Below are 19,373 nucleotides of genomic sequence, written 5' to 3' on the forward strand. Positions count from 1 at the left end.
CGCCCCACCTCGCAGTCACGCACACGCCCCATGCTCGTGCTCCCGTGTGCAGTTGGGCGCTCCAGACGCACATGGACGGACAGACGGACACGGCAGCTGTCAGCCGGACACGCCCCTGGTCGGGCAGGCCTGCCCCCCACCCCGTCCCCACCCCTACCCCCTTATAAAAAGAAGAGACAGCACCTTCCACTGGGGCTGCCCGGTGGCCCGGCTCCGCAGGCCCCTGGCCCAAAGCTGCCATCCAGTCCTGCCGACCTGGGCAGCCGCAAGGTCCCTGTGATGCCTGCATTGGCCGGCGGCCCTGTGGCCCCGAGCGTCCTGGGTGCAGCTCACAGGTGCCGCGGGCTGGGGTGGCCGTTGTGGTAGAGTTTCTGCTTCACATGCACCATGTTCCCGGCTGCCTCCTCGAAGGGTCGGTGCGGCCGCCGGCCCAGCTCCCTCAGGCTGCACAGCTTGGGCAGCCAGGTCCAGGAGCCATCTGCGGGGGACAGGGCGCGTCAGCCAGGGGGCTGCGGCGGCCAGGGGCTGGCGGCTGCGGCGGGCGGGCACTCACCGTAGCGCCGACCGGCCCTCCAGGTGCGCACGGCGCAGTGCAGCACGCTGTCCAGCCACACCAGGAACCAGCTGACGCAGAAGCCCAGCAGCAGCCCCAGCATGAGGTCGATCTCCTGCTTGGTCACGTTGTCTGTCACAAAGTAGTTCTCGGAGGCGTCCACCACCGACTGGTCACCGTCGTACGGGATCACGTAGTGCACGTGGTGCCTGGGGGCGGCAGGGCGGGCTGGCACCTCTCCCGGGGCCTTGCTGGGATCTGACGCTGCTGCAGGCTGGGCAAGCAGGGGCTTGGACGCAGACCTGCCTCGGGTAGGAGGGCTGAGGTCCTGGCAGGCAAGGCACGTGGCCCTCCTACTGACCCTGGCTGAGGTGCGGGGATCAGAGTGCCCACTGCTGCCCACCACATCTGGCGCCTTGCCTCCTGTCCCCTACCTTGGGGACTGTCCTCACTGGCCATGCCCTCTGCTTCACGGTCAGCCCTGCTCTGGGCTTCTGACGCTGGCCTTCCTCTGCTCTTGGTTTCAGGGTCTGCTGGCTCCCTAGCCTGATCCTGGCTCAGGCTCGGCCTCTGCTGGTTCCTTAGCCTGATCCTGGCTCAGGCTCGGCCCTCAGCACCTCCCTTGGACCACACCCAGAACCCTCCTGGGCCCCCGTGACTGGCAAGGCAGATCCCCCCAGCCTGGGTGCCCAGGGCACAGGGTGCACGGTCCTGCTGGGCAGCCCTTCAGGCTGGGTTGCCCCTGCCACAGCTGCTCCCAGCCCGGCCGCGGCTACAGCTCCACTTGGACCCACAGCCTTCGTGCACCACACCTCACCACCAGGGACCCCCCTTTTGCCTGCCCCTGTTGGGGTGGGTCCCCTCTTGGGGAGCCCTGTGGAGATCAGCGGGAGACACACACCAGTGGCTAGGGTTCACCAACCCAATGTGGTTCCCTCAGAACTCGCAAGGGCCAAGGTCAGAGGTCATGACCTGTGCCCTGCTGAGCCCTGCCACCTGCCTGGTCCCCTCAGGCCCTGAGGCCACGTCCCCCAGATGCAGCAGTAGACATGTAGACTGCACACGTATGTGATGTGTACACACATGGGTCTTGCTGTGACACACATGCTCCTTGTACACACATCACATATACATGCCAGGCACATGCACGGGCCACGGCGTGTATATGGCGGCCACGCCCATGCACTGTGCTCCTCCCCAGCAGGGGCACAGGGCTTGGCACACGGCAACAGGACACATGTGCGTGGATCTCTGTGCCCATAGATGCTGCCGGCTGCCATGCGTGCTGTCCAGAGCGACCGCCTGCATACATGGACCCCACGTACCGTCTACACAGGCACACACAAGGCACGCACATGTACGCACACTGATTCTGCACATGGCCTGCCCACATGATCCAGCCAGTGTGCCTGGTGACAGCAGACGCACTCATGTGCCAGTTCTCAGTGTGCCCACATGGAGACAGGTGTACGCTACTGCACATACATGTCAGCAACACTGGATCTTGTATGTGGAGATGTGTACACAGCATGTCACTGTGTACACATGCATGCGGCAACACGCTGTGCCCACTGCAGCCCCAAGCCTGCACGCGGATCACATGTGTGCTGCCTGGGCCCTGGGTGTGCTGGCTGCCACCTGGCCCCACACCGGGGGCACTGGGGGCGGAGCTGTGGGGACACATGGCTGCCAGCAGACCGCCCCCAGCACGCTTGGCACACCTGTCAACCCACAGCCGTGCGGCATGCCCTCGCTCCGACCCGGACACCCCCGTGTGCAATTCGTGGGGCTGGGGGAGCTGGCATGGGTGAGGGAGACTGCTGTGGCTTGAGCCTGCCTGTCCTGCCTGTGTCAAGGGCGACCTTGTGCGAGCGCGGTCAGCAGCTGTTGGCAGGACACCAGGGGCCACACGGGGGAGCAGCATGCGTGCGTGTGCACACACGTGTATTTGCACAGACGTACACACGTGCGCATCTCATGAGAAGATGTTTATTTCGTACACCGACTACAGACATGCATGGCCAGCATGATCCCACCACCCACGTGCAGGGCACCCACACCCACAGGTGTGCCCCCTCCCTGTGACCTTGAGCCAGCCTAGCCCACCCCTGCCTTACATCCCACCTCCACAGCCAGAGCCGGACCTGACCTTGTGCACCTGTCCACCAAGGCCTGACCCCTGCAGCAGGGGACACTGGGCAGCTGCTCACCCTGACCAGGGCTCCCCCCCCAGGCGAGTCCCCCGCATCGGCGGCTCCCGGGTTAATGTCACAGCCCCTCCCCCCAGCACGCGGGGTGGGCTCTTGCCCCCTGGGGTCCCAGGCGGCTCAGCGCTGGCCTGCGTGGGAGTCGTGCTCCAAGTGGGCCCCGCCACACGTGTGATCGCGTGTCTGCCCGGCCCCGCGGACTCACCGGCCGCAGTTGCAGTGGCAGACGCGGTCCTCGCCCCGCAGGTGCGGGAGGATGTAGTTGTGGAACCGGTCCAGCAGCGCGTTCATGTCCATCAAGCAAGCGATGGCCTGCAAGAGCCCATGGCCGGTCAGCGGGCGCCACGGGCGCCGCGGCGGGGGGTGCGGGGCGGTACGGGGGAGGGGCGGGCAGGGAACTCGGGGCGCCTGGCGGGCGGGGAGAGGGGCGCGCGACAGGCTGGGGGAGGCGCAGGGCAGGCTGGCGGGGAGCGAGGGGGAGGGGGAGGGGGCCGCGAGACGGCCGGGAACTGGGGGCGCCGGCGAGCGCGGGGGTGAACTAGGGGCGCCAGCAGGCGCAGGGGGAGCGCAGGCCGCGCGCCGGTAAACAAGGCGCGGGGGTGGGGGGGCGGCGCGCTCGCGCGGCGCGCGCAGGGGGCGTGCGGGAAGCCCCTCCGCTCACCATCACGACCGACGCCCCCAGAATCATGAAGATCATGGTGTTCGCGCTCACGGACATCGGGCGGGGCCGGGCCGGGCCGGAGCGCCGCCCCCCGGCCCCGGCGCCCCCCCGGCCCCGGCCCGATGCTGAGCCCCGGCCGCCTCTGCGGAGGTCAGCGCCTCCCTGGACGCGGCGCCCGAGCCGCGGCAACGCCGCCGGCCGCGGAAGGGACGCGGGCGGGGGAGCCCGGAGGAGCAGGGGACCGCTGCGGGGTCGCTGGGCCCGGGCCGGCCCGCGCGCGGCGCTCCGCCCTCCGGCCCTCCCTGCGCGCGGCGCGGCGCATCCCGCCTCCGCCGCGCGTGCTCCCGCCCACCGCGCCGCTGCCTCCGCCTCCCGGGAGGGACCAGGCGCCCGCGCCGGCCCAGCGCTCCCGCGGCCCCGAGGGCCACGGCCCGCTTCGCCCGCCTCCATCCGCACTTGTGCTCGGCGGTCCGTGTGTTTGCCCAGATCCCAGGTGAGGGCCGCAGGGGGCAGCCACGTCCCAGGGAGGTCAGGGGGAGCCGCAGGGACCCAGGGGAGCAGGGGAGGTGGTGTGCGTGCAGGTGCGGGGGAGGCATGCCGGCCTGGCCTCTAGGGCGTCACAGGGGCGCCTGCGGCTTGTGGTCTAGAGGCTGCCCGGGCCACAGATGCCAGCCGCACAGGCAGGGCCAGGCTGGTGCCCGGCAGGACCTCCCACAGGTCCTGGTGTGTGGGGGCAGCACGTGGGTACAGCCCCAACGTGCTGGCCAGAAATACATTCACAGAGGCAGCTCGGTGCCCAGGCAGAGTTTATTGGTGCGGGCGGGCAGGACAAGCGGCAAGCTCAGTAGAAACACACGGTGTGCAGGAAGGCTCGGCCGCTCTTCTCCTCGAACTCCTGCAGCAGCTCCTCTATCTCGTTCTCCATGTCCTCCGTGTGCTGGATCTGCGGGACGCGGGGCCTGAGGTGCTGGACAGACACCACGGGGCCAGCACCCAGCCACCCACCCAGGCCCAGCACCCAGCCGCGCGGGGCCTGGGCCCCATGCTGGACAGACACCACGGGGCCCAGCACCCACCCACCGGGGCCAGCATCCACCCGCACGGGGCCCAGCACCCACACACTGGCAGAGCTCGCAGAGGAGGAAGGCCCCCAGGGTGGCCTCCTCGTGGTTATCTTGAATGTCCACGTTGACCACGTGCACTGGCTGGCAGGTCTCCTGTTCCCTGGAATTCAGGTCTGGTGGGACAGGGTGACAGCTCAGACGCCCCAGCCTTTGAGGCTTGGGAGCCCAGCCAAGAGGGTGGCCCCCCACTCCCCTCCCCCACGGCGGCACAGTGTACCTACCCTCCACCACCTGGTCGTAGACCCGCTCTTCGCAGGTGAGGATGAGGTCAAATGGGTCCTTGCAGCTCTGGAAGCGCTCCGGCCGCGGCTTGACGCGTTTGTTCCGGTCCAGCATGTGCAGGATGCCGTTCTGCGTGTAGCTGGCGACCAGGTTAAGGAACCGCAAGACTGAGTGTATGCCACCACACACAGACCACCCTGGTCCCCAGAAGCCTGCAAGATGTGCCACGGTTCGGGTCACGTCGCTGCCCAGCCAGCAGGGAGGCACTGGTCAGAGCTCAAGGCTAACTCCAAAGTGGCTGTGAAAGGCCGCTCAGAGACGGGGTTCCCAGGACAGGGCCTGCGGTGGGCTGCAGCACAGGCGGTTGGGGACATGCATGTTGTCCCCAGACAGGAATGCTGAGTGATGCTTTGTGGCCCGGTTCAGTCACCCAGCTCCAGCCAGAATAAGCCTGAGTGGTTCCCTAAGACTCCAAGGACCCCGGCAGGGAGCCGCCGGCCAAGATGAATGAAGGTGGAAGTACAGGCTCCCATCCTCCGCCAGGCCTCAGCATGCTGGCGCAGCCTGGCACGCCACTACCTACACCCTGGGCTGAGTCCTGGCTGCTCTGTGGCTGACCAGCTTCCTGCTGCATAGCCATGACGCTTTAGCTCATCACCGTGAGCGACCAGGGGCAGTGCCTGGCTCAGCCCCACAGGTGTGCCCATTTGCATGGTGAGTAGCAGGTGGAAGGTCCGGGCACTCGGCTGCAGTGCCTGACCTGAGGCATAGAACTTGCTGGTCTGGAGAGCAACCAGGAGATGCTAGCCCTTCTGAGTAGGCGGCCGTCCAAGAGAGGCCCAGACAGCAGGCCCCGAGGCTGGACAAGGACAGGAACCGGCAAAGGCCAGGCCTCAGGACGGAGGCAGAGGCTGTGGGAACAGGACGCAGCTGTGAGGGTCCCCGTGACCTGCGGCCTGGGCAGGCTCCCATGCTGCTCCGCACAGACCACAGAGGGCAAGTTCAGGGACCAGGCCAGGTGGATGCGGGAGCCGTAACCCGCACTGAGCTGGCAAGTGCACTGCTGGGACAACCCGACCAAGGCAGCGGGCTCCAAAGCCACCTCAGAGGGACCAGCGGGTGGGTGGCAGGGGATGGGGGCTGCCTCTGAGGGCACACTCTCCTCGGGTAGGAGGGGTGGCTGGGGAGCACCAGCTTCCACCCGTCTGCCCAGGAAGCCAGGCACTTCCACTTCCTGCCACTCACCTCTACAATGTTGCTAACCCGCTGACCCCTGGAGTTTCTAGTCCAAGGTAAAAAGTTACATTCAGGGAACAGCCAGCTGGGGGGCGGGCACAAAAGGAGCCCAGGGGAACAGGGAAGGAGAGGGAGGGGAATGGAGACAGGTTTCAGAATTAGCCCAGCACCCTAGGCACTGACCTCAACCAGACACGAGGCTTCCCCCATGACCCAATAGAATACTACCAACCCAAGTCCCTCTACAATGGACTCCTGGCTACAGGTCCTCACCAGGACATGCAACTCCAGGTACCTACACCCACAGGGCACAATGGCACAGCTGAGCCAGAGGGCTGTGAGGTAGGCAGGGACCAGGCCAGCCAGCACCCACACATCACCTGGGAGAGCAGAGCTCCACGTGGCCTGCAGCCCTGGGTTCAGGATGCTGGACTGGCCTCCATGCCCAGCACTCGGACCTCTCCACTGGCTCCGTCCCCAAATGCTCCTCACAGGATTGCCTCTCCTGCAGGGCACACATGCTCTGCGCCTCACAACTTACCTAAGGCTTCTGGTCTCATCAGATGGGGTTCTGCTGCTTGGGGTACTAAGAAATTCAGAGGCAGCTGGGCGCACCCAAAGCAAGCACGAGCGCCAGGACACCCTGATGCACAAGGGGTCCTTGGCCCAACCTGCTCGGCACAGCCCAGGAACACCTCCAGACTGCCCATAGCACAATGTGATAACACCTGCCGTCACCTCAGGGGACAGCCACCTGAGGCAGGCTGGAATGGGCCTGCAGAGGATGGGGTCGGCGATCACGGCACCCTGCAGCTCAGCTGCTCAAGTCAGCAAGTACCAGCCACAGGGGACAACGGCGGGACCCCCCAGCACAGGCAGCTTACTGCCCAGTGTGTCTGTGCGGCTCCCGGCTCAGAGTGCCCACTGGCCCTAGCCCTGAGCCCAGGCCAGCAACAGGAGCAGAGCTGGCCAGCACTGTGGCAGAGCCACGAAAGTCCAGCTGCTCCCCTTCCCATCCAGCTCCTTGCAGTGGCCTGGGAAAGCGGATGGTAAGCCAAGTGGGAGACCTGGAAGAAGTTCCTGGCCATAGTGGCCACTTGGGAGTGATTTATGGATCAAAGTACTCCTTCCCCTATAACTCTTTCAAAGAAATTTTTCATTTAACACACTCTTGGCCAAAAGTCTTAACAAATATGGCCTGGTGAAATGGCCTTATATGCACTAGGATCCCATGTGGGCGCTGGTTCATGTCCCAGCTGCTCCACTTCCCATCCAGCTCCCTGCCTCTGGCCTGGGAAAGCAGCAGAGGATGGCCGAAAGCCTTGGGACCCTGCACCCATGGGAGACCTGGAGGAAGCTCCTGGCTTTGAATCGGCTCGGCTCCAGCTGTTGCAGCCACTTGGGGAGTGAATCAGTAGATGGCAGATCTTTCTGTCTCCTCCTCTCTATAAATCTTTGAGATAAAAGTAAATCAAAATTAAAAAGGAAATTACTGAATTTTTTGAGACCTCCCCAAAATGAAAAAGCAAAACTCCAAAGCAGTCACAGGACGAACTGGCGGCAGAACTCACACTGAGCAGAAGGCGTCATGAATACAACTGAGACACGAGCTCATGTCTGATGGCAGCCAGCCACCCAAGGGTGAGCCTGGGGGGCGCGGCAGCAGAGCCACCCAAGGGTGAGCTTGGGGGTGTGGCAGCAGGCCCAGGAGGTTCCCCACGGCACAGCCCCAGTGTGCCGGTCTGGACAACAGGGGCTGCCGATGCTCCCTCGAAGCAGGCACAGGGTTAGTGCGTGAAGCTGCTGCCTGCCCCTCCTCTCCAGGTTCCTGCTCACACTCCCGGCTCCTGCTGCAATGCAGGGACCCCGCTGCTCCCACACCCAGGAGGGCAGCGGAGGGTGCCCCCCGTACTGTGCTTGGGGCCCTCTGGGCAGTGAGGCAGCACAAGAGAGCACTCTCTCCCCCATCTGTAACTCTAAGTAAACCTCTTCCAAACAAGCAAGCAAAGGGAGCTTGAAGGAGCATCCCCAAGAGGCCAGCAGTGCCCAGAAGACCTGGCAGGCCCGCCCCCAGGGGCAAGCACAAGTGCAGGGTCCCTCCAGGCCACGAGCTGCTGCCCAGTCACTGGCCTCACCGCATTGCCAAGCAGAGGCGGGCACCCCAGGGCTCACAGGCTGCCCGCTGGACGCTGCCTCCCCGAAGGGTGCTGGTGAGAGGAGCAGCAGTCAGTGCCAGAGTCGCGGCCAAGGCAGACGCGGAGGTCCATGTGGAGGCCTCCCCTCGCCCGGCCAGCTCCACCTGCCCTCCTGGTGGCAGGCACGGCAGAGCCACGTTCAGAGCTTGCTCACCTGGGGTTTCTGGGTGTACAAGCCCCAGCACGGACATCAGCCCACCCTGACCAGGGGTTCATGTCCCAGCTGCTCTACTTCCCATCCAGCTCCCTGCTACAGCACCTGCAAGGGCAGCAGGAACAGCCCAAGCACTCGGTCCCCAGCCCCGCAGGGGAGGCCGGGAGGTGCTGCTGAGCTTGAGCCAGCCCGGCCAGCAGCTGCAGCCACTGGGGAGCAGCGAACCCGAGGTCCTTCTCTGCAACGCTAAAAATGAGTCCAGCTGCAGAAATGCATGGAGAAACAAAGGCTGCTCACCTCAGGTGTCCACGGCGACGCACTCAAAGGGACAGCAACGGCCAGTCCCCACAAGCAAGTCTGCAGAGAGGTGGTAGGCATGGGGTGCCATGGTAACCAGAGCCCTCCAGGCTGGGGAAGAGTGCCCTGCCCACTCACTGCTGTGGTGGCAGAACAAGGCAGAGGCAGACAGGCAGGCCCACAGGCCCCTGGAGGTGACACAGGCCTAGCCCCTCTACGGGGCCACTTGGGACCTGTACTTGTCGGTCCTTGCATAAGCTCATGAGAGCTGCTGGGCTGCCCTGTTGACACTGAGAAAGTGACCCCGCTGCCTAGCAGAGCCCAGACGCTGCAGGCATGGGGGGGGCAAATGCATGGCTTGCTGTGGTGCTAAGACCTCACCTGGGCACGAGCAGAAATGCCAGGCAGTCAGCCCGTGGGGAACTGGTCAGCAGAGGAGTGACCCCCAACACGTGGGAACAGCTACTGGTGGAGGACACGACCACAGGGCCACTAAGAAAGGACCACGGCCCAGCCTCTGGCTGAAGCAGCCTGGTGTGACAGGCCTGGTCGGGCCAGGCCAGCAGGCAGTGGCTAAGCTGGGAAAGCCCTTTATTTTCACCTTTTACCACAATCAGCGGAGTGTGCACACACAGGTCTGCAAGCAGAGGTCTCGACACCGGATTGGACACAGATGCTTGGAGCTAAGCCTCCAGCCACGGGGGTATTCTCCCCCGGAGCCCAGCTCCGTAATAAGGCTCAACTCCTGGGCCCAACGTGGTGGCCTAGTGGCTAATATCCTCGCCTTGAACATGCCGGGATCCCATATGGGTGCTGGTTCTAGTCCCAGCAGCCCCGCTTCCCATCCAGCTCCCTGCTTGTGGCCTGGGAAAGCAGTAGAGGACAGCCGAAAGCCTTGGGACCCTGCACCAGCATGGGGGACCAGGAAGAAGCTCCTGGCTCCTGGCTTCGGATCGGCTCAGCTTTGGCCACTGGGAGCACTTGGAGAGTGAACCAGCACATGGAAGAGGTTTCTCTCTGTATACCTGCTTTTGCAATAATAAATCTTTTAAGAAAACTTTAAAAATCATCTAATTACAAAAGACCCAAGACCAAGGGCGGCAGTGCCAGCCCCAGCAGCCAGGGAAAGGCTGCCGCCCACCGTCCAGTGAGGCCTGCCCCTGCACGCATGTGCACTCATGCAGCACACCCTCCCGTGCACCCCAGGAGAGCGGCAGGGCCAGCCCACATCATCCCGCCTCAGCAACCAGGACCGGGGCTCCTGGCCACGGCTCTGGCCAACTCCCTTCCCGCCGTCAGGGGACACTGTTTCTGGGTCAAAACGACTATTCCTTAGATATATATTTTTTAGATTTATTTATTTCGTTGGGAAAGTCTGATAATATGGAGAGGAGAGACAGAGGAAGATCTTCTGTCCGATGATTCACTCCCCAAGTGACCACCACAACCAGAGCTGAGCCAAACAGAGGCCAGGAGCCCAGAGCCTCTGTCAGGTCTCCCATCCGGGTGCAGGGTCCCAAGGCTCTGGGCCGTTCTTAACTGCTTTCCCAGGCCACAAGCAGGGAGCTGGATGGGAAGTGGGGCCACCAGGATTAGAACTGGCATCCATATGGGATTGTGGTATATGCAAGGCGAGAACCTTAGCCACTAGGCTACCATGCCAGGCCCAGAGATTTATTTGAAAGGTAACCTGGCAGCAAGCAGGCAGGGCTAAGCCAGGCATGAGCCAGCAACTGCACCTGGGTCTCTTGCATTGGGGGCTGGGCTGCAATCACACGGGCTCTGTTGGCCACCTTCCCAGCCTGTGGGCAGGACTGGGACTCCAGTGAAGGGCACTGGCGCCCAAGCAGCAGCCTCCCCTACGGCACCATGATGCCAGCCCCCAACGGCGACTCCCACCTCTTCCCACAAAGGGGTCTCACAAGCTGAGAGCTGCTGGGAAACCCAATCCCAACAGAGTGAGCCAGAAACATCTGGGCAGGGAGAAGGCCAAATCTACCAGGGCTGGGTGTGCACACGTTCCCAGCCCCTCTCTACACACTGCAAGGCAGGAAACAGGCAAGCAAGACCAACAGAAAAACCTGCAGGACACAGTGCCACACACACTGCCAGCCAGACCGACCTCGCAAGCATCCCTACGCGAAGACCTGCACACAGAACACCCGTCAGCACTCCTCAGGGCTGAGAGCAGGGCAGGCAGGACGTGGGCTGCGGCCTGCTGGCGAGGGCGGACGACTCCACCCACGGCACATGCACAGCAGGCCACTCCCTTTACCAGGCGTCTGTGGTCACAGACACTGGGAGTGGGCACCTTTCAGCAAACGGGGAACCCACTGTCCCACACAGGCCCACTGCAGGGCCGCAAGCCAGCCCGCCTGCTCTCAAGAGCCTATGCCAGGGCTAGCAGCCAGCACAGAGCCCGCAGCCCTGGGGAGACCAGCGATCAGGAACCCTTAACTCGAGGGACTTAAGGCATGCCTGTGCCATGCAGGGAATAAAACCCCCTCTTAACCCACGTGGGTCAAATCTCAACGGCCTCGCCAGCCTGTTCTCGCCAATCACACGGGGGAGCACTGGAGAGTCCCGGACCCCTAATTCTAAAACTCTGCAACCTGCCTGTGCCTTGGGGAAAGCCACCACACCCTGGCCACACCTCAGGGCTCACGGCCCGGCTCCAACTTGCCACAGGTCTGAGTTCAGACCCCACCCGCTTGTGACACTGGACCATGGGCCTGATCCCAAGTGATGGGTCAACACCCAGCAACAGGCTAATCCACCACCAGGAGGTGCCAGCATCCACTCTGGGCACTGGTTCGTGTCCTGGCAGCAGACGGACCGAGTGCTTGGGCCCTGTACCCCCAGAGAGAACCAGACCAGAGAAGCTTCCCGCCTCCAGCTCACCTCCAGCAGTTGAAGCCATCTGGGGAATTAGCAGTGGATAGAGATCTTTCTCCTCTAAAATTTGCCTTTCAAATAATTTCAGGGAAAAAAAAGTCTTCAAAAAATTTTTAAATGCAAAACAATATATTAAAAAGGCAAAACTCAGGCCTACTGAGGGTGGGCGTGTGCTCGCTGCCGCCAGCCGCCGCCACCAGGACAACAGCCATAACAGGAGGTACCAACCTCACAGGGGCAACTGCTCTCGGTTGTTTTTGGTAAACATTCATTTTTATTTGAAAGGCAGATTTACAAAGAGAAATCTTCCATCCAATGGTTCACTCCCCAAACGGATGCAACAGCCAGGGCTGGGCCAGTCTGAAGCCAGGAGCCAGGAGCCCCTCCCAGGTCTCCCACCTGGGTCTTCCTCTGCTGCCTTCCCCTGCGGACCAAAGAGCAGCAGCCAGGACACGCACGGCACTCACAGGGAGGATTAGCCTGTGCAGGGCACAATTTCCTCTTATTAGTATTTGTTTAGATTTATTTATTTATACTGGAATGTCAGATAACAGAAAGAAGAGACAGAGATTTCCCATCTGTTGATTGACTCCACAAGTAGCCACAACAGCTGGAGCCTGGAGCTACTCCACGTCTCCCACGTGGTGCTGGGTCCCAAGGCTCTGTGCCATCCTCCACTGCTTTCCCAGGCCACCAGCAGGGAGATGGATGGGAAGCAGGGCCAATAGGACACGTACAGGCACCCATATGGGATCCCGGCACATGCAAGGCAAGGACTCCAGCCACTATGTTACTGCATCGGGCCCTTACTATTTTTAACATTTATTTGTACTGAAAGTAGACTTACACCTTCTACCCGCTGGTTCACTCCCCCAGTGGTCGCAGCTCAGTTACCCAAACACAGGAGCTTCCTCCCCAGGTGGGTCAGCAGGGAGCTGCATGGGAAGTGAAGCAACCAGGACTCAAACTGCTGCCCATATGGGATCCCAGTGCTTGAAGGGGAGATTAGCCAACTGAGCCATCGTGCTGGCACAAGGGGACAATTTTTGAAATCAGACAACGCCACATCAGCTGCAGCGCGTGGCAGCCCAGTCCAGCCAGGAACCCAGGGACACGAGGCAGAGCCGTGTGACATCCCACAGGGCCTGTCCAAGCCAAGAGGGGTGGGCCAGCTGTACTGACAGTGCCCGAGGAGCAGGGCTCTCTGCACGGGCTGGCTTCTGGAGACCCCTGGGACTGCTGCTGTTGAGTCCCCACCCTGACTGCTGGGCAGCGCTCCTACCTCTGTCCCAGTGCCCCCAGCAACTGCAACATGTTGCGGCACCAGGCGACACAATGTCCACCTGCACCCAGCCCCACATCTCACTAGCGCGGCCTCTGGGGCCCTGTGGAGCACAGGTTAGGCTGTTGCCTGTGGTGCCAGCATCCATCTGGGTGCGGCTCAGGGTCCAGCTCCTCCACTTTCAATCCAGCTCCCTGCTCAGCTTCAGGCTCTTGGCTTCACACTGGCCCAGCTCTGGCTGCTGTACCCACGGGTGGAGTGAACCCGTGAATGGAAGACTGAAGCAGTGCAGCCAGGACATGACCCTGCATCCAAACGGCACGGCAGGGTTGGGAAGTGGAGAATTACCCAGCTGAGCCATTGTGCCAGCCCTAAAATATATCTTAAAAAATAAATCCAGCTTGTAACAAATCTCAAACCTGCTCATGCTCAGACACAATGATTTCATCCTGGTGTGTCTGCGCTCCGCTATGTGCACCGCGCAAGTCCCTCTAACAAGCAAAAGACCCTGAGTGAGGATGAGGGACTGTGAGATGCTGTGCGGGCAACCCTGGCATAGGCAGCAGGAGCAGCCACTGCGCTGCCACCATCGCACCCAGGCTCTCGGGGAGCCCCGGCTGCTCCACTTCTGCTGGAGGCTGCCGCCAATGCTCGGCCCGTACTCACACGGCAGACTGTCCGTCCCGGCCACCGTGGCCACGTGGGCAGTGCATCAGCAGGTGGGACACCTCTGACTCAGCCAAAGCAGCCGGCGAATCCTCTCCTGAAATCAAGTTTGCTCCCATAATTCCAACTTTGTTCTGCAACAGACGGCAGCCCTCTAAGAACCGAGTCCTCGTCCAGCAGCCAGCACGCACCCAGCACACACACACACACACCCCTACACACATGTGCGCATCCTGGTGTACATATCCCAGAACACACACACATGCCAATGTACAACCACACACGTGTGCGCACTACGCAGCATACATACCCCCGGTGTACAACCCCATGTGCACACTGCTCATACATGCACTCGTGTACAACCACACGTGTGCACACCACTCAGCATACACCCACCCCAGCACCCCCCAGTGTACAACCACACACACACGTGCACACCGCTCAGCATATACACCCCAGTGTACCACACGTGTGCACACCACTCATACATGTACCCAGAACACACACTAACACACCCAAGCACATACATGTAGACACTCTCGATGCAATCATGTGCTCACAACCCAGTGCACACATGCATACATGTACCCTGAGACATGCTCAGGCACGCGTCCACTGGCACAGGAACTGTGTGGAGGGTCTCAGTGTCCCCCGCCCCTGGGCAGGGCATGCCAGCACCACCTGCTCAGCTGTCTGTCAGGGACCTCACACGGCCGTGCACTGGCACACAGCCATGCAGTCTGACATGTACTGCCCCCAACCCAGGGCCACATCACGCTCCACACACTAAGCTGCTGCCTGTGACGCCAGCAACCCCATCTGGGAACTGGATCCAGTCCGGGCTGCTGGTCTAGCCCCCACCACTGGCCTGGGAAAGCAGGGGAATGCAGCCCAACTGGCCCCTTGGGTCCAGGTGGAGACCTGCCTTTGTCTCGGCCCAGCCGCAGCTGTCATAGCCATCGTGGAGAAGGAATCAGTGGATGCAACATCTGTCTCTCACCCAAACCCTGGTTCTCAAATAATAAGCCTTACAAAACAAGCAAGAGCACCAGAGTTCCCTTAGCTGAGGCTGCGGAGAGGATGAGCTGTGCACCCTGGCGGGGCTGCCTGCACGACACCCATGACACCTTGGGGATACAGTTCCTTGTCTTTCCTAAGAAGATCATTGTACATCTGATCATAAGTGGTTTTGAAATCATAAACATTCGGCTTGTCGGGCGCTGGTCCTGGAAGCTTCACGTGAGTCCCGGTTCCAAATGAGCGCACACTAAATCCTCGTTTGCTGAAAGACAAAAGCAGGAGCAGCAGCATTAGGGCACAGAGAAGGCAGGCGCGTCACAGCGGCAAGGCCCAAGCACCAGGAGCTGCGCGGAAACGCGCACTGAGGGACCCACACAGGGAGTTGGGGAGACCCTGCACCCACACAGGGAGTGGGGGAGACCCTGCACCCACACAGGGAGTGGGGGAGACACCGCACCTATGCGCAGGGAGTGGGGGAGACCCTGCACCCACACAGGGAGTTGGGGAGACCCTGCACCCACACAGGGAGTGGGGGAGACCTTGCACCACAGTTCACGCCCCAATGCCCACAAGAGCCATGGCAGGGCCCCGCGGAGGCCAGAAGCCCAGGCTCCCTCTGCGTGGCCCACATGGGGACTCGCCCCTCGCAGCACCTAAACGTGCTAACTGTGTGTCCACTGCTAGCAGCGGATCTCCAAGTGGTCACTGACCTCACAGCTTTAATGTTTAAATACAGCTTAATTCTGAAACCGGTTACACAAGACCCAAATGAACTCCACCATCACCGACTCCTGCACAAACACTGAGCCCTAACAGGGCACACCCTAACCCCAAAGCCAGGACACAACCGACACGACCGTGCGTGCTGGTGGAATGAACATGCCTAACGGTGTTTTAGCTGCTTCTTCCAACTGTCCCCACACCATGTCCCGATGCCCCCAAGGCAGGAGCCACAGCAAGAAGAGCTGAGCAGCCCGAGGCACCTGCGCCGTGTGAATCCCAAGGCGGGAGCTCAGGCTGCAGGCAGCAGGGAATGGACCAGGAGAAAGCAGCCATCTCCAACAATCACACTCGGTCCGGCCTGGTGGCCGTGTGCTGCAAGGTCTGGCACGTCACTCGCGGAACCACTGAGCCTGAGGGCCTGCCCTGAAAGCGACTTTCTGACTCCCTCTTTTTTATTTAAGATTCGTTTATTTTTATTGCAAAGCCCGATATATAAAGAGGATAAGAGACAGAGAGGAAGATCTTCCATCTGATGATTCACTCCCCAAATGGCCACAACGCCTGGAACTGAACTGAGTTGATCCGAAGCCAGAAGTCAGGAGCTTCTTCCTGGTCTTCCACACGGGTGCAGGGTTCCAAGGCTTTGGACAGTCCTCCACTGCTCTCCCAGGCCACAGAGAGCTAGATGGGAAGTGGGGGCCACCAGGATTAGGACTGGCACCCTGGGCCCGGCGCCGTGGCCTAGCAGCTAAAGTCCTCGCCTTGAACGTGCCAGGATGCCATACGGGCGCCGGTTCTAATCCCAGCAGCTCCACTTCCAATCCAGCTCCCTGCCCCTAGATGGGAGACTGAGAGGTTGCTGGGCCCTGGCCTCAGCTCAGCTCAGCTCAGGCCACCACAGTCACCTGACCAAGCGGGTGGTGGGAAAGCAGCACATAAGGCTTTCTCTTTCTGTACTTCAACCTCTCCTTGGAAAAAACAATTTTCAAATAAAAATAATTAAGTCTCTAAATAAATAGTAAACCTTCATGATTTAACACTGCAGGACCACATATATTTGGAAAAATACAATGTCCGGGGACTGACACAATGGCCTAAATAGTTAATCTTCCATTGCAAGACCCAACATCCCACACTGGCACCGGTTTGTGTCCCGCATGCTTCACTTGCAATTCAGTTCTCTGATTGTGACCTGGAAAGCAGCAGAGGATGGCTCAAGTGCTCTGGCCTGGGCCCGGCGGCGCGGCCTAGTGGCTAAAGTCCTCGTCCCATATGAACTCCGGTTCTAATCCCGGCAGTTCCGCTTCCCATCCAGCTCCCTGCTTGTGGCCTGGGAAAGCAGTTCAAGTGCTTGGGCCTCAGGACGCACGTGGGCGACCTCCAAGAAGCTCCTGGCTTGTGGCTTTGGATCGGCTCAGCTCCGGCCACTGTGGCCATTTGCGGACTGATCCAGCGGATGGGACATCTCTCCTCTCAGTGATTCTGCCTGTCCAGTAAAAATAAATAAATCTTTAAAAATAAAAGAAGAACTGAGAAGAAAAAAGAAAGCATGCCACGTGCATCCAGACGCTGGCGAATCCGACACTTGCTGGACATGAGTGGGGAACCCACCCCTCCCACAGCACACACAGATCCCCACGCAAGCACGATAAAGGGTTAGCCGCTAGGCTGGCAGGCAGGATCCGATCAGAAATATTCTTTTGTATTCAATTTGCTGACTTTAGAAATCAGCTGTAAGGGCTCGCCACAATAGCATAATGGTTAAGGCCCTTGCCTTGAACGTGCTGGGACCCCATATGGGCGCCGGTTCTAATCCCGGCAGCTCCACTTCCCATCCAGCTTCCTGCCTGTGGCCTGGGAAAGCAGTCAAGCATGGCCCAAAGCCTTGGGACCCTGCACCCATGTGGGAGACCCGGAAAGAAGTTCCTGGCTCCTGGCTTCGGATCAGCGCAGCACCGGCCGTTGCGGCTCACTTGGGGAGTGAATCATCGGACAGAAGATCTTCCTCTCTGTCTCTCCTCCTCTCTATCTGCCTTTCCAATAAAATAAATAAAATCTTAATAAGTAAATAAATAAAATGTTTTAAAAAGAAAGAAATCAGTTGTCGGGCCGGGAACACAGCTCAACAGCTAACCCTGTCCCATCAAGCACCAGGATCTCATATGGGTGCTGGTTCTAATCCTGGCAGTCCCACCTCCCATTCAGTTCCCTTTTTGTGGCCTAGGGAATCAGTCAAGGACAGCCCAAAGTCTTGGGACCCTGCACCTGTATGGGAGATCCCAAAGAGGCTCCTGGCTCCTGGCTCAGGATCCATTCAGCTCCAGCCATTGCTGCTTGGGGAGTGAACCAGAAGATGGAAAGTGTCTCACTGGCTCTCCTCCTGTACGTCTGCCTTTCTAATAACAAAAGAGGACTTGAGACTGGCCACTCCACTGCTCCACAACACTGCTGGTGTTGTCTGGTGTTTTGCACTGGGGTCATGAGCCATATTTTAAGCATGGCTTTGAAAACCAGACCTGCTGCTCAAAGCTCACATCTCTCCCCACCTAGCTTTAAGCCTGGGAAAGCAAAACAGAAAATGTCAGTATACCAACAAACCCTGGCACCACCGGCTCAGCCTGGAACCTCCACTCCTCCTGTCTGCTTCCTGCGGCTCGTTCTCAGCTGTCCACCAGCGATGGCACCAACACCTGGTACCCCCGATCCCTCCAAGCCAAGTCAAATGCCCAACCTACCTGGAGAACAGCGGCCATCACCACGCCAACCACACAGCTCACCTTTCCGCAGGGCTGGCAGAGGTCAGGGTCAGGGTCAGGACTAGACCCCAGCCTGCAAAGCCAGCCCTGTCGGCAAGGATGGATGGAGACCCCGATGGGACTGTGGCTCTTCCGCTGCAGCTGAGGCCAGCAGGTGGGGCACCCACCCCAGGACCGAGTGAGTCAGGAACTGTGAGAGGCAACGAGGAGCCCAGCAAATGCAGGCAGGGCGCCTGCAAAAGCCACAGTGGCACTCTGGACTCTGAGAGGCCCAGCCAGCTGGCCTTGACCCGGGGGCACAGAGTCCGCAGCTCCTCTGGCCAGCAGCAGGTGCGGGCCACAGTCCGGAGGGCCCCGCGGCCCACACGGAGCCAACTTGGGCGACGGAATGAGGGGCTAGTGCAGGACGTCTTCTCCTCGTGTCCAAACTGCACCCCAGAAGCCCACGAGCAGCTGGGCTCTCGCAGTCTACACGCCCAGTGTGCTTGGGGCACAGGACCACCTGGTCGGGCACAAGACCACCTGGCCGGGCACAAGACCACCTGGCCAGACACAGGGCCTCCCGTCCCTTGGACATGCAACACAGGCCCTCCCCGTGTCCCTCCCCTGGACACAGGACACATCGCTGCTCTGGACACGGGCCCTCCCCGTCCCCCGGACACAGGACACACTGCTCCCCTGGACACGGGCCCTCCCCGTCTCCTTCCCCCGGACACAGGACACACTGCTCCCCTGGACACGGGCCCTCCCCGTCTCCTTCCCCCGGACACAGGACACACTGCTCCCCTGGACACGGGCTCTCCCCGTCCCCCGGACACAGGCCCACCCGTCTCCCTCCCCCGGCCACTGGCCCACGGGGACACGGAGCGGAAGCCGCTGCTGGCACGGGACGGGGTCGGCGTCGGCGGACACCGCGAGGACAGCGGGGCCGGTCGAGGAAGCGCCCCTACCTGAGGATGTTGTGCGCCTCCATGCTGCGGTTCTGGTTGCTCGAGCAAACCACGGCCACCCGCAGCGGCGACGACGGCATGGCGAAGCCCTCGCGCGACGCCCACGACCAAGATGGCGGTGGCCGGACGTTCGCGGCCCGGGAGCTGGCAGTGACGTCACAGCGCCGCGCCGCCGGAGGCCGGAGGGACGCTGCTAGGGCGGGGGAGATCGGGCCGTGACGTCACCGCGCCGCGCCGCGCCGCTGTCCTCCTGGCCTTCCCCATGGCCGTCTTCCTGGCTGTCCCTGAGGCCGTCTCCATGGGGGTCCCCCTGGCTGGCCGGCCCCCTGACCGGTCCCCTCCTGCCAGCCTCCTGAGGGTCCACAGCCTCCTGCAGGGGCAGCGCAGGGCTGGCCGAAGGTCAAGGCTCGAGCACCAGCCCCGCATGCTGCG

The 19,373-nt window shown here is 61.4% G+C and overlaps 2 protein-coding genes across 3 annotated transcripts; both read right to left on the bottom strand.

Annotated features, from left to right (window-relative positions):
- Window positions 1–143: 143 nt before the first annotated feature.
- TMEM240 (transmembrane protein 240) lies at window positions 144–3,743 on the bottom strand. The gene is made up of 4 exons (XM_058674275.1): window positions 3,422–3,743; window positions 2,966–3,072; window positions 554–762; window positions 144–478 (listed from the first exon to the last, which is right to left on the bottom strand). The coding sequence occupies exons 1-4, from the start codon at window positions 3,476–3,478 to the stop codon at window positions 330–332; spliced, it is 522 nt and encodes a 173-aa protein (XP_058530258.1). The 5' UTR covers window positions 3,479–3,743; the 3' UTR covers window positions 144–329.
- A 439-nt stretch (window positions 3,744–4,182) lies between these two features.
- SSU72 (SSU72 homolog, RNA polymerase II CTD phosphatase) lies at window positions 4,183–19,101 on the bottom strand. Of its 2 annotated transcripts, none has more exons than XM_058674291.1 (5): window positions 18,942–19,101; window positions 14,631–14,774; window positions 4,767–4,906; window positions 4,518–4,658; window positions 4,183–4,364 (listed from the first exon to the last, which is right to left on the bottom strand). In XM_058674291.1, exons 1-5 carry the CDS (start codon window positions 19,019–19,021, stop codon window positions 4,198–4,200), a joined length of 672 nt encoding a protein of 223 aa, XP_058530274.1. In that variant the 5' UTR covers window positions 19,022–19,101; the 3' UTR covers window positions 4,183–4,197. The 2 variants fall into 2 exon arrangements, with proteins under 2 accessions (XP_058530274.1, XP_058530277.1); XM_058674294.1 differs by having other exon boundaries at window positions 4,225–4,364; window positions 4,540–4,658.
- Window positions 19,102–19,373: the final 272 nt, after the last annotated feature.

The sequence above is a fragment of the Ochotona princeps genome, chromosome 2 (genome assembly GCF_030435755.1).
Source record: "Ochotona princeps isolate mOchPri1 chromosome 2, mOchPri1.hap1, whole genome shotgun sequence".
Lineage (NCBI taxonomy): Eukaryota > Metazoa > Chordata > Mammalia > Lagomorpha > Ochotonidae > Ochotona > Ochotona princeps.

Bases quoted from the DNA above. Each gene is read 5' to 3' on its own strand.
- SSU72 (XM_058674291.1), bottom strand. From the start codon at position 19,021: ATGCCGTCGTCGCCGCTGCGGGTGGCCGTGGTTTGCTCGAGCAACCAG. The intron at 14,775-18,941 runs GTAGGGGCGCTT...TTTGTCTTTCAG, and splicing joins GAGGCGCACAACATCCTCAG to CAAACGAGGATTTAGTGTGC. The intron at 4,659-4,766 runs GTAGGTACACTG...CTGTCCCACCAG, and splicing joins CTACGACCAGGTGGTGGAGG to ACCTGAATTCCAGGGAACAG.
- TMEM240 (XM_058674275.1), bottom strand. From the start codon at position 3,478: ATGTCCGTGAGCGCGAACACCATGATCTTCATGATTCTGGGGGCGTCG. The intron at 763-2,965 runs GTGAGTCCGCGG...TGCCGCCCCCAG, and splicing joins TGCCACTGCAACTGCGGCCG to GCACCACGTGCACTACGTGA. The intron at 479-553 runs GTGAGTGCCCGC...TGTCCCCCGCAG, and splicing joins GAGGGCCGGTCGGCGCTACG to ATGGCTCCTGGACCTGGCTG.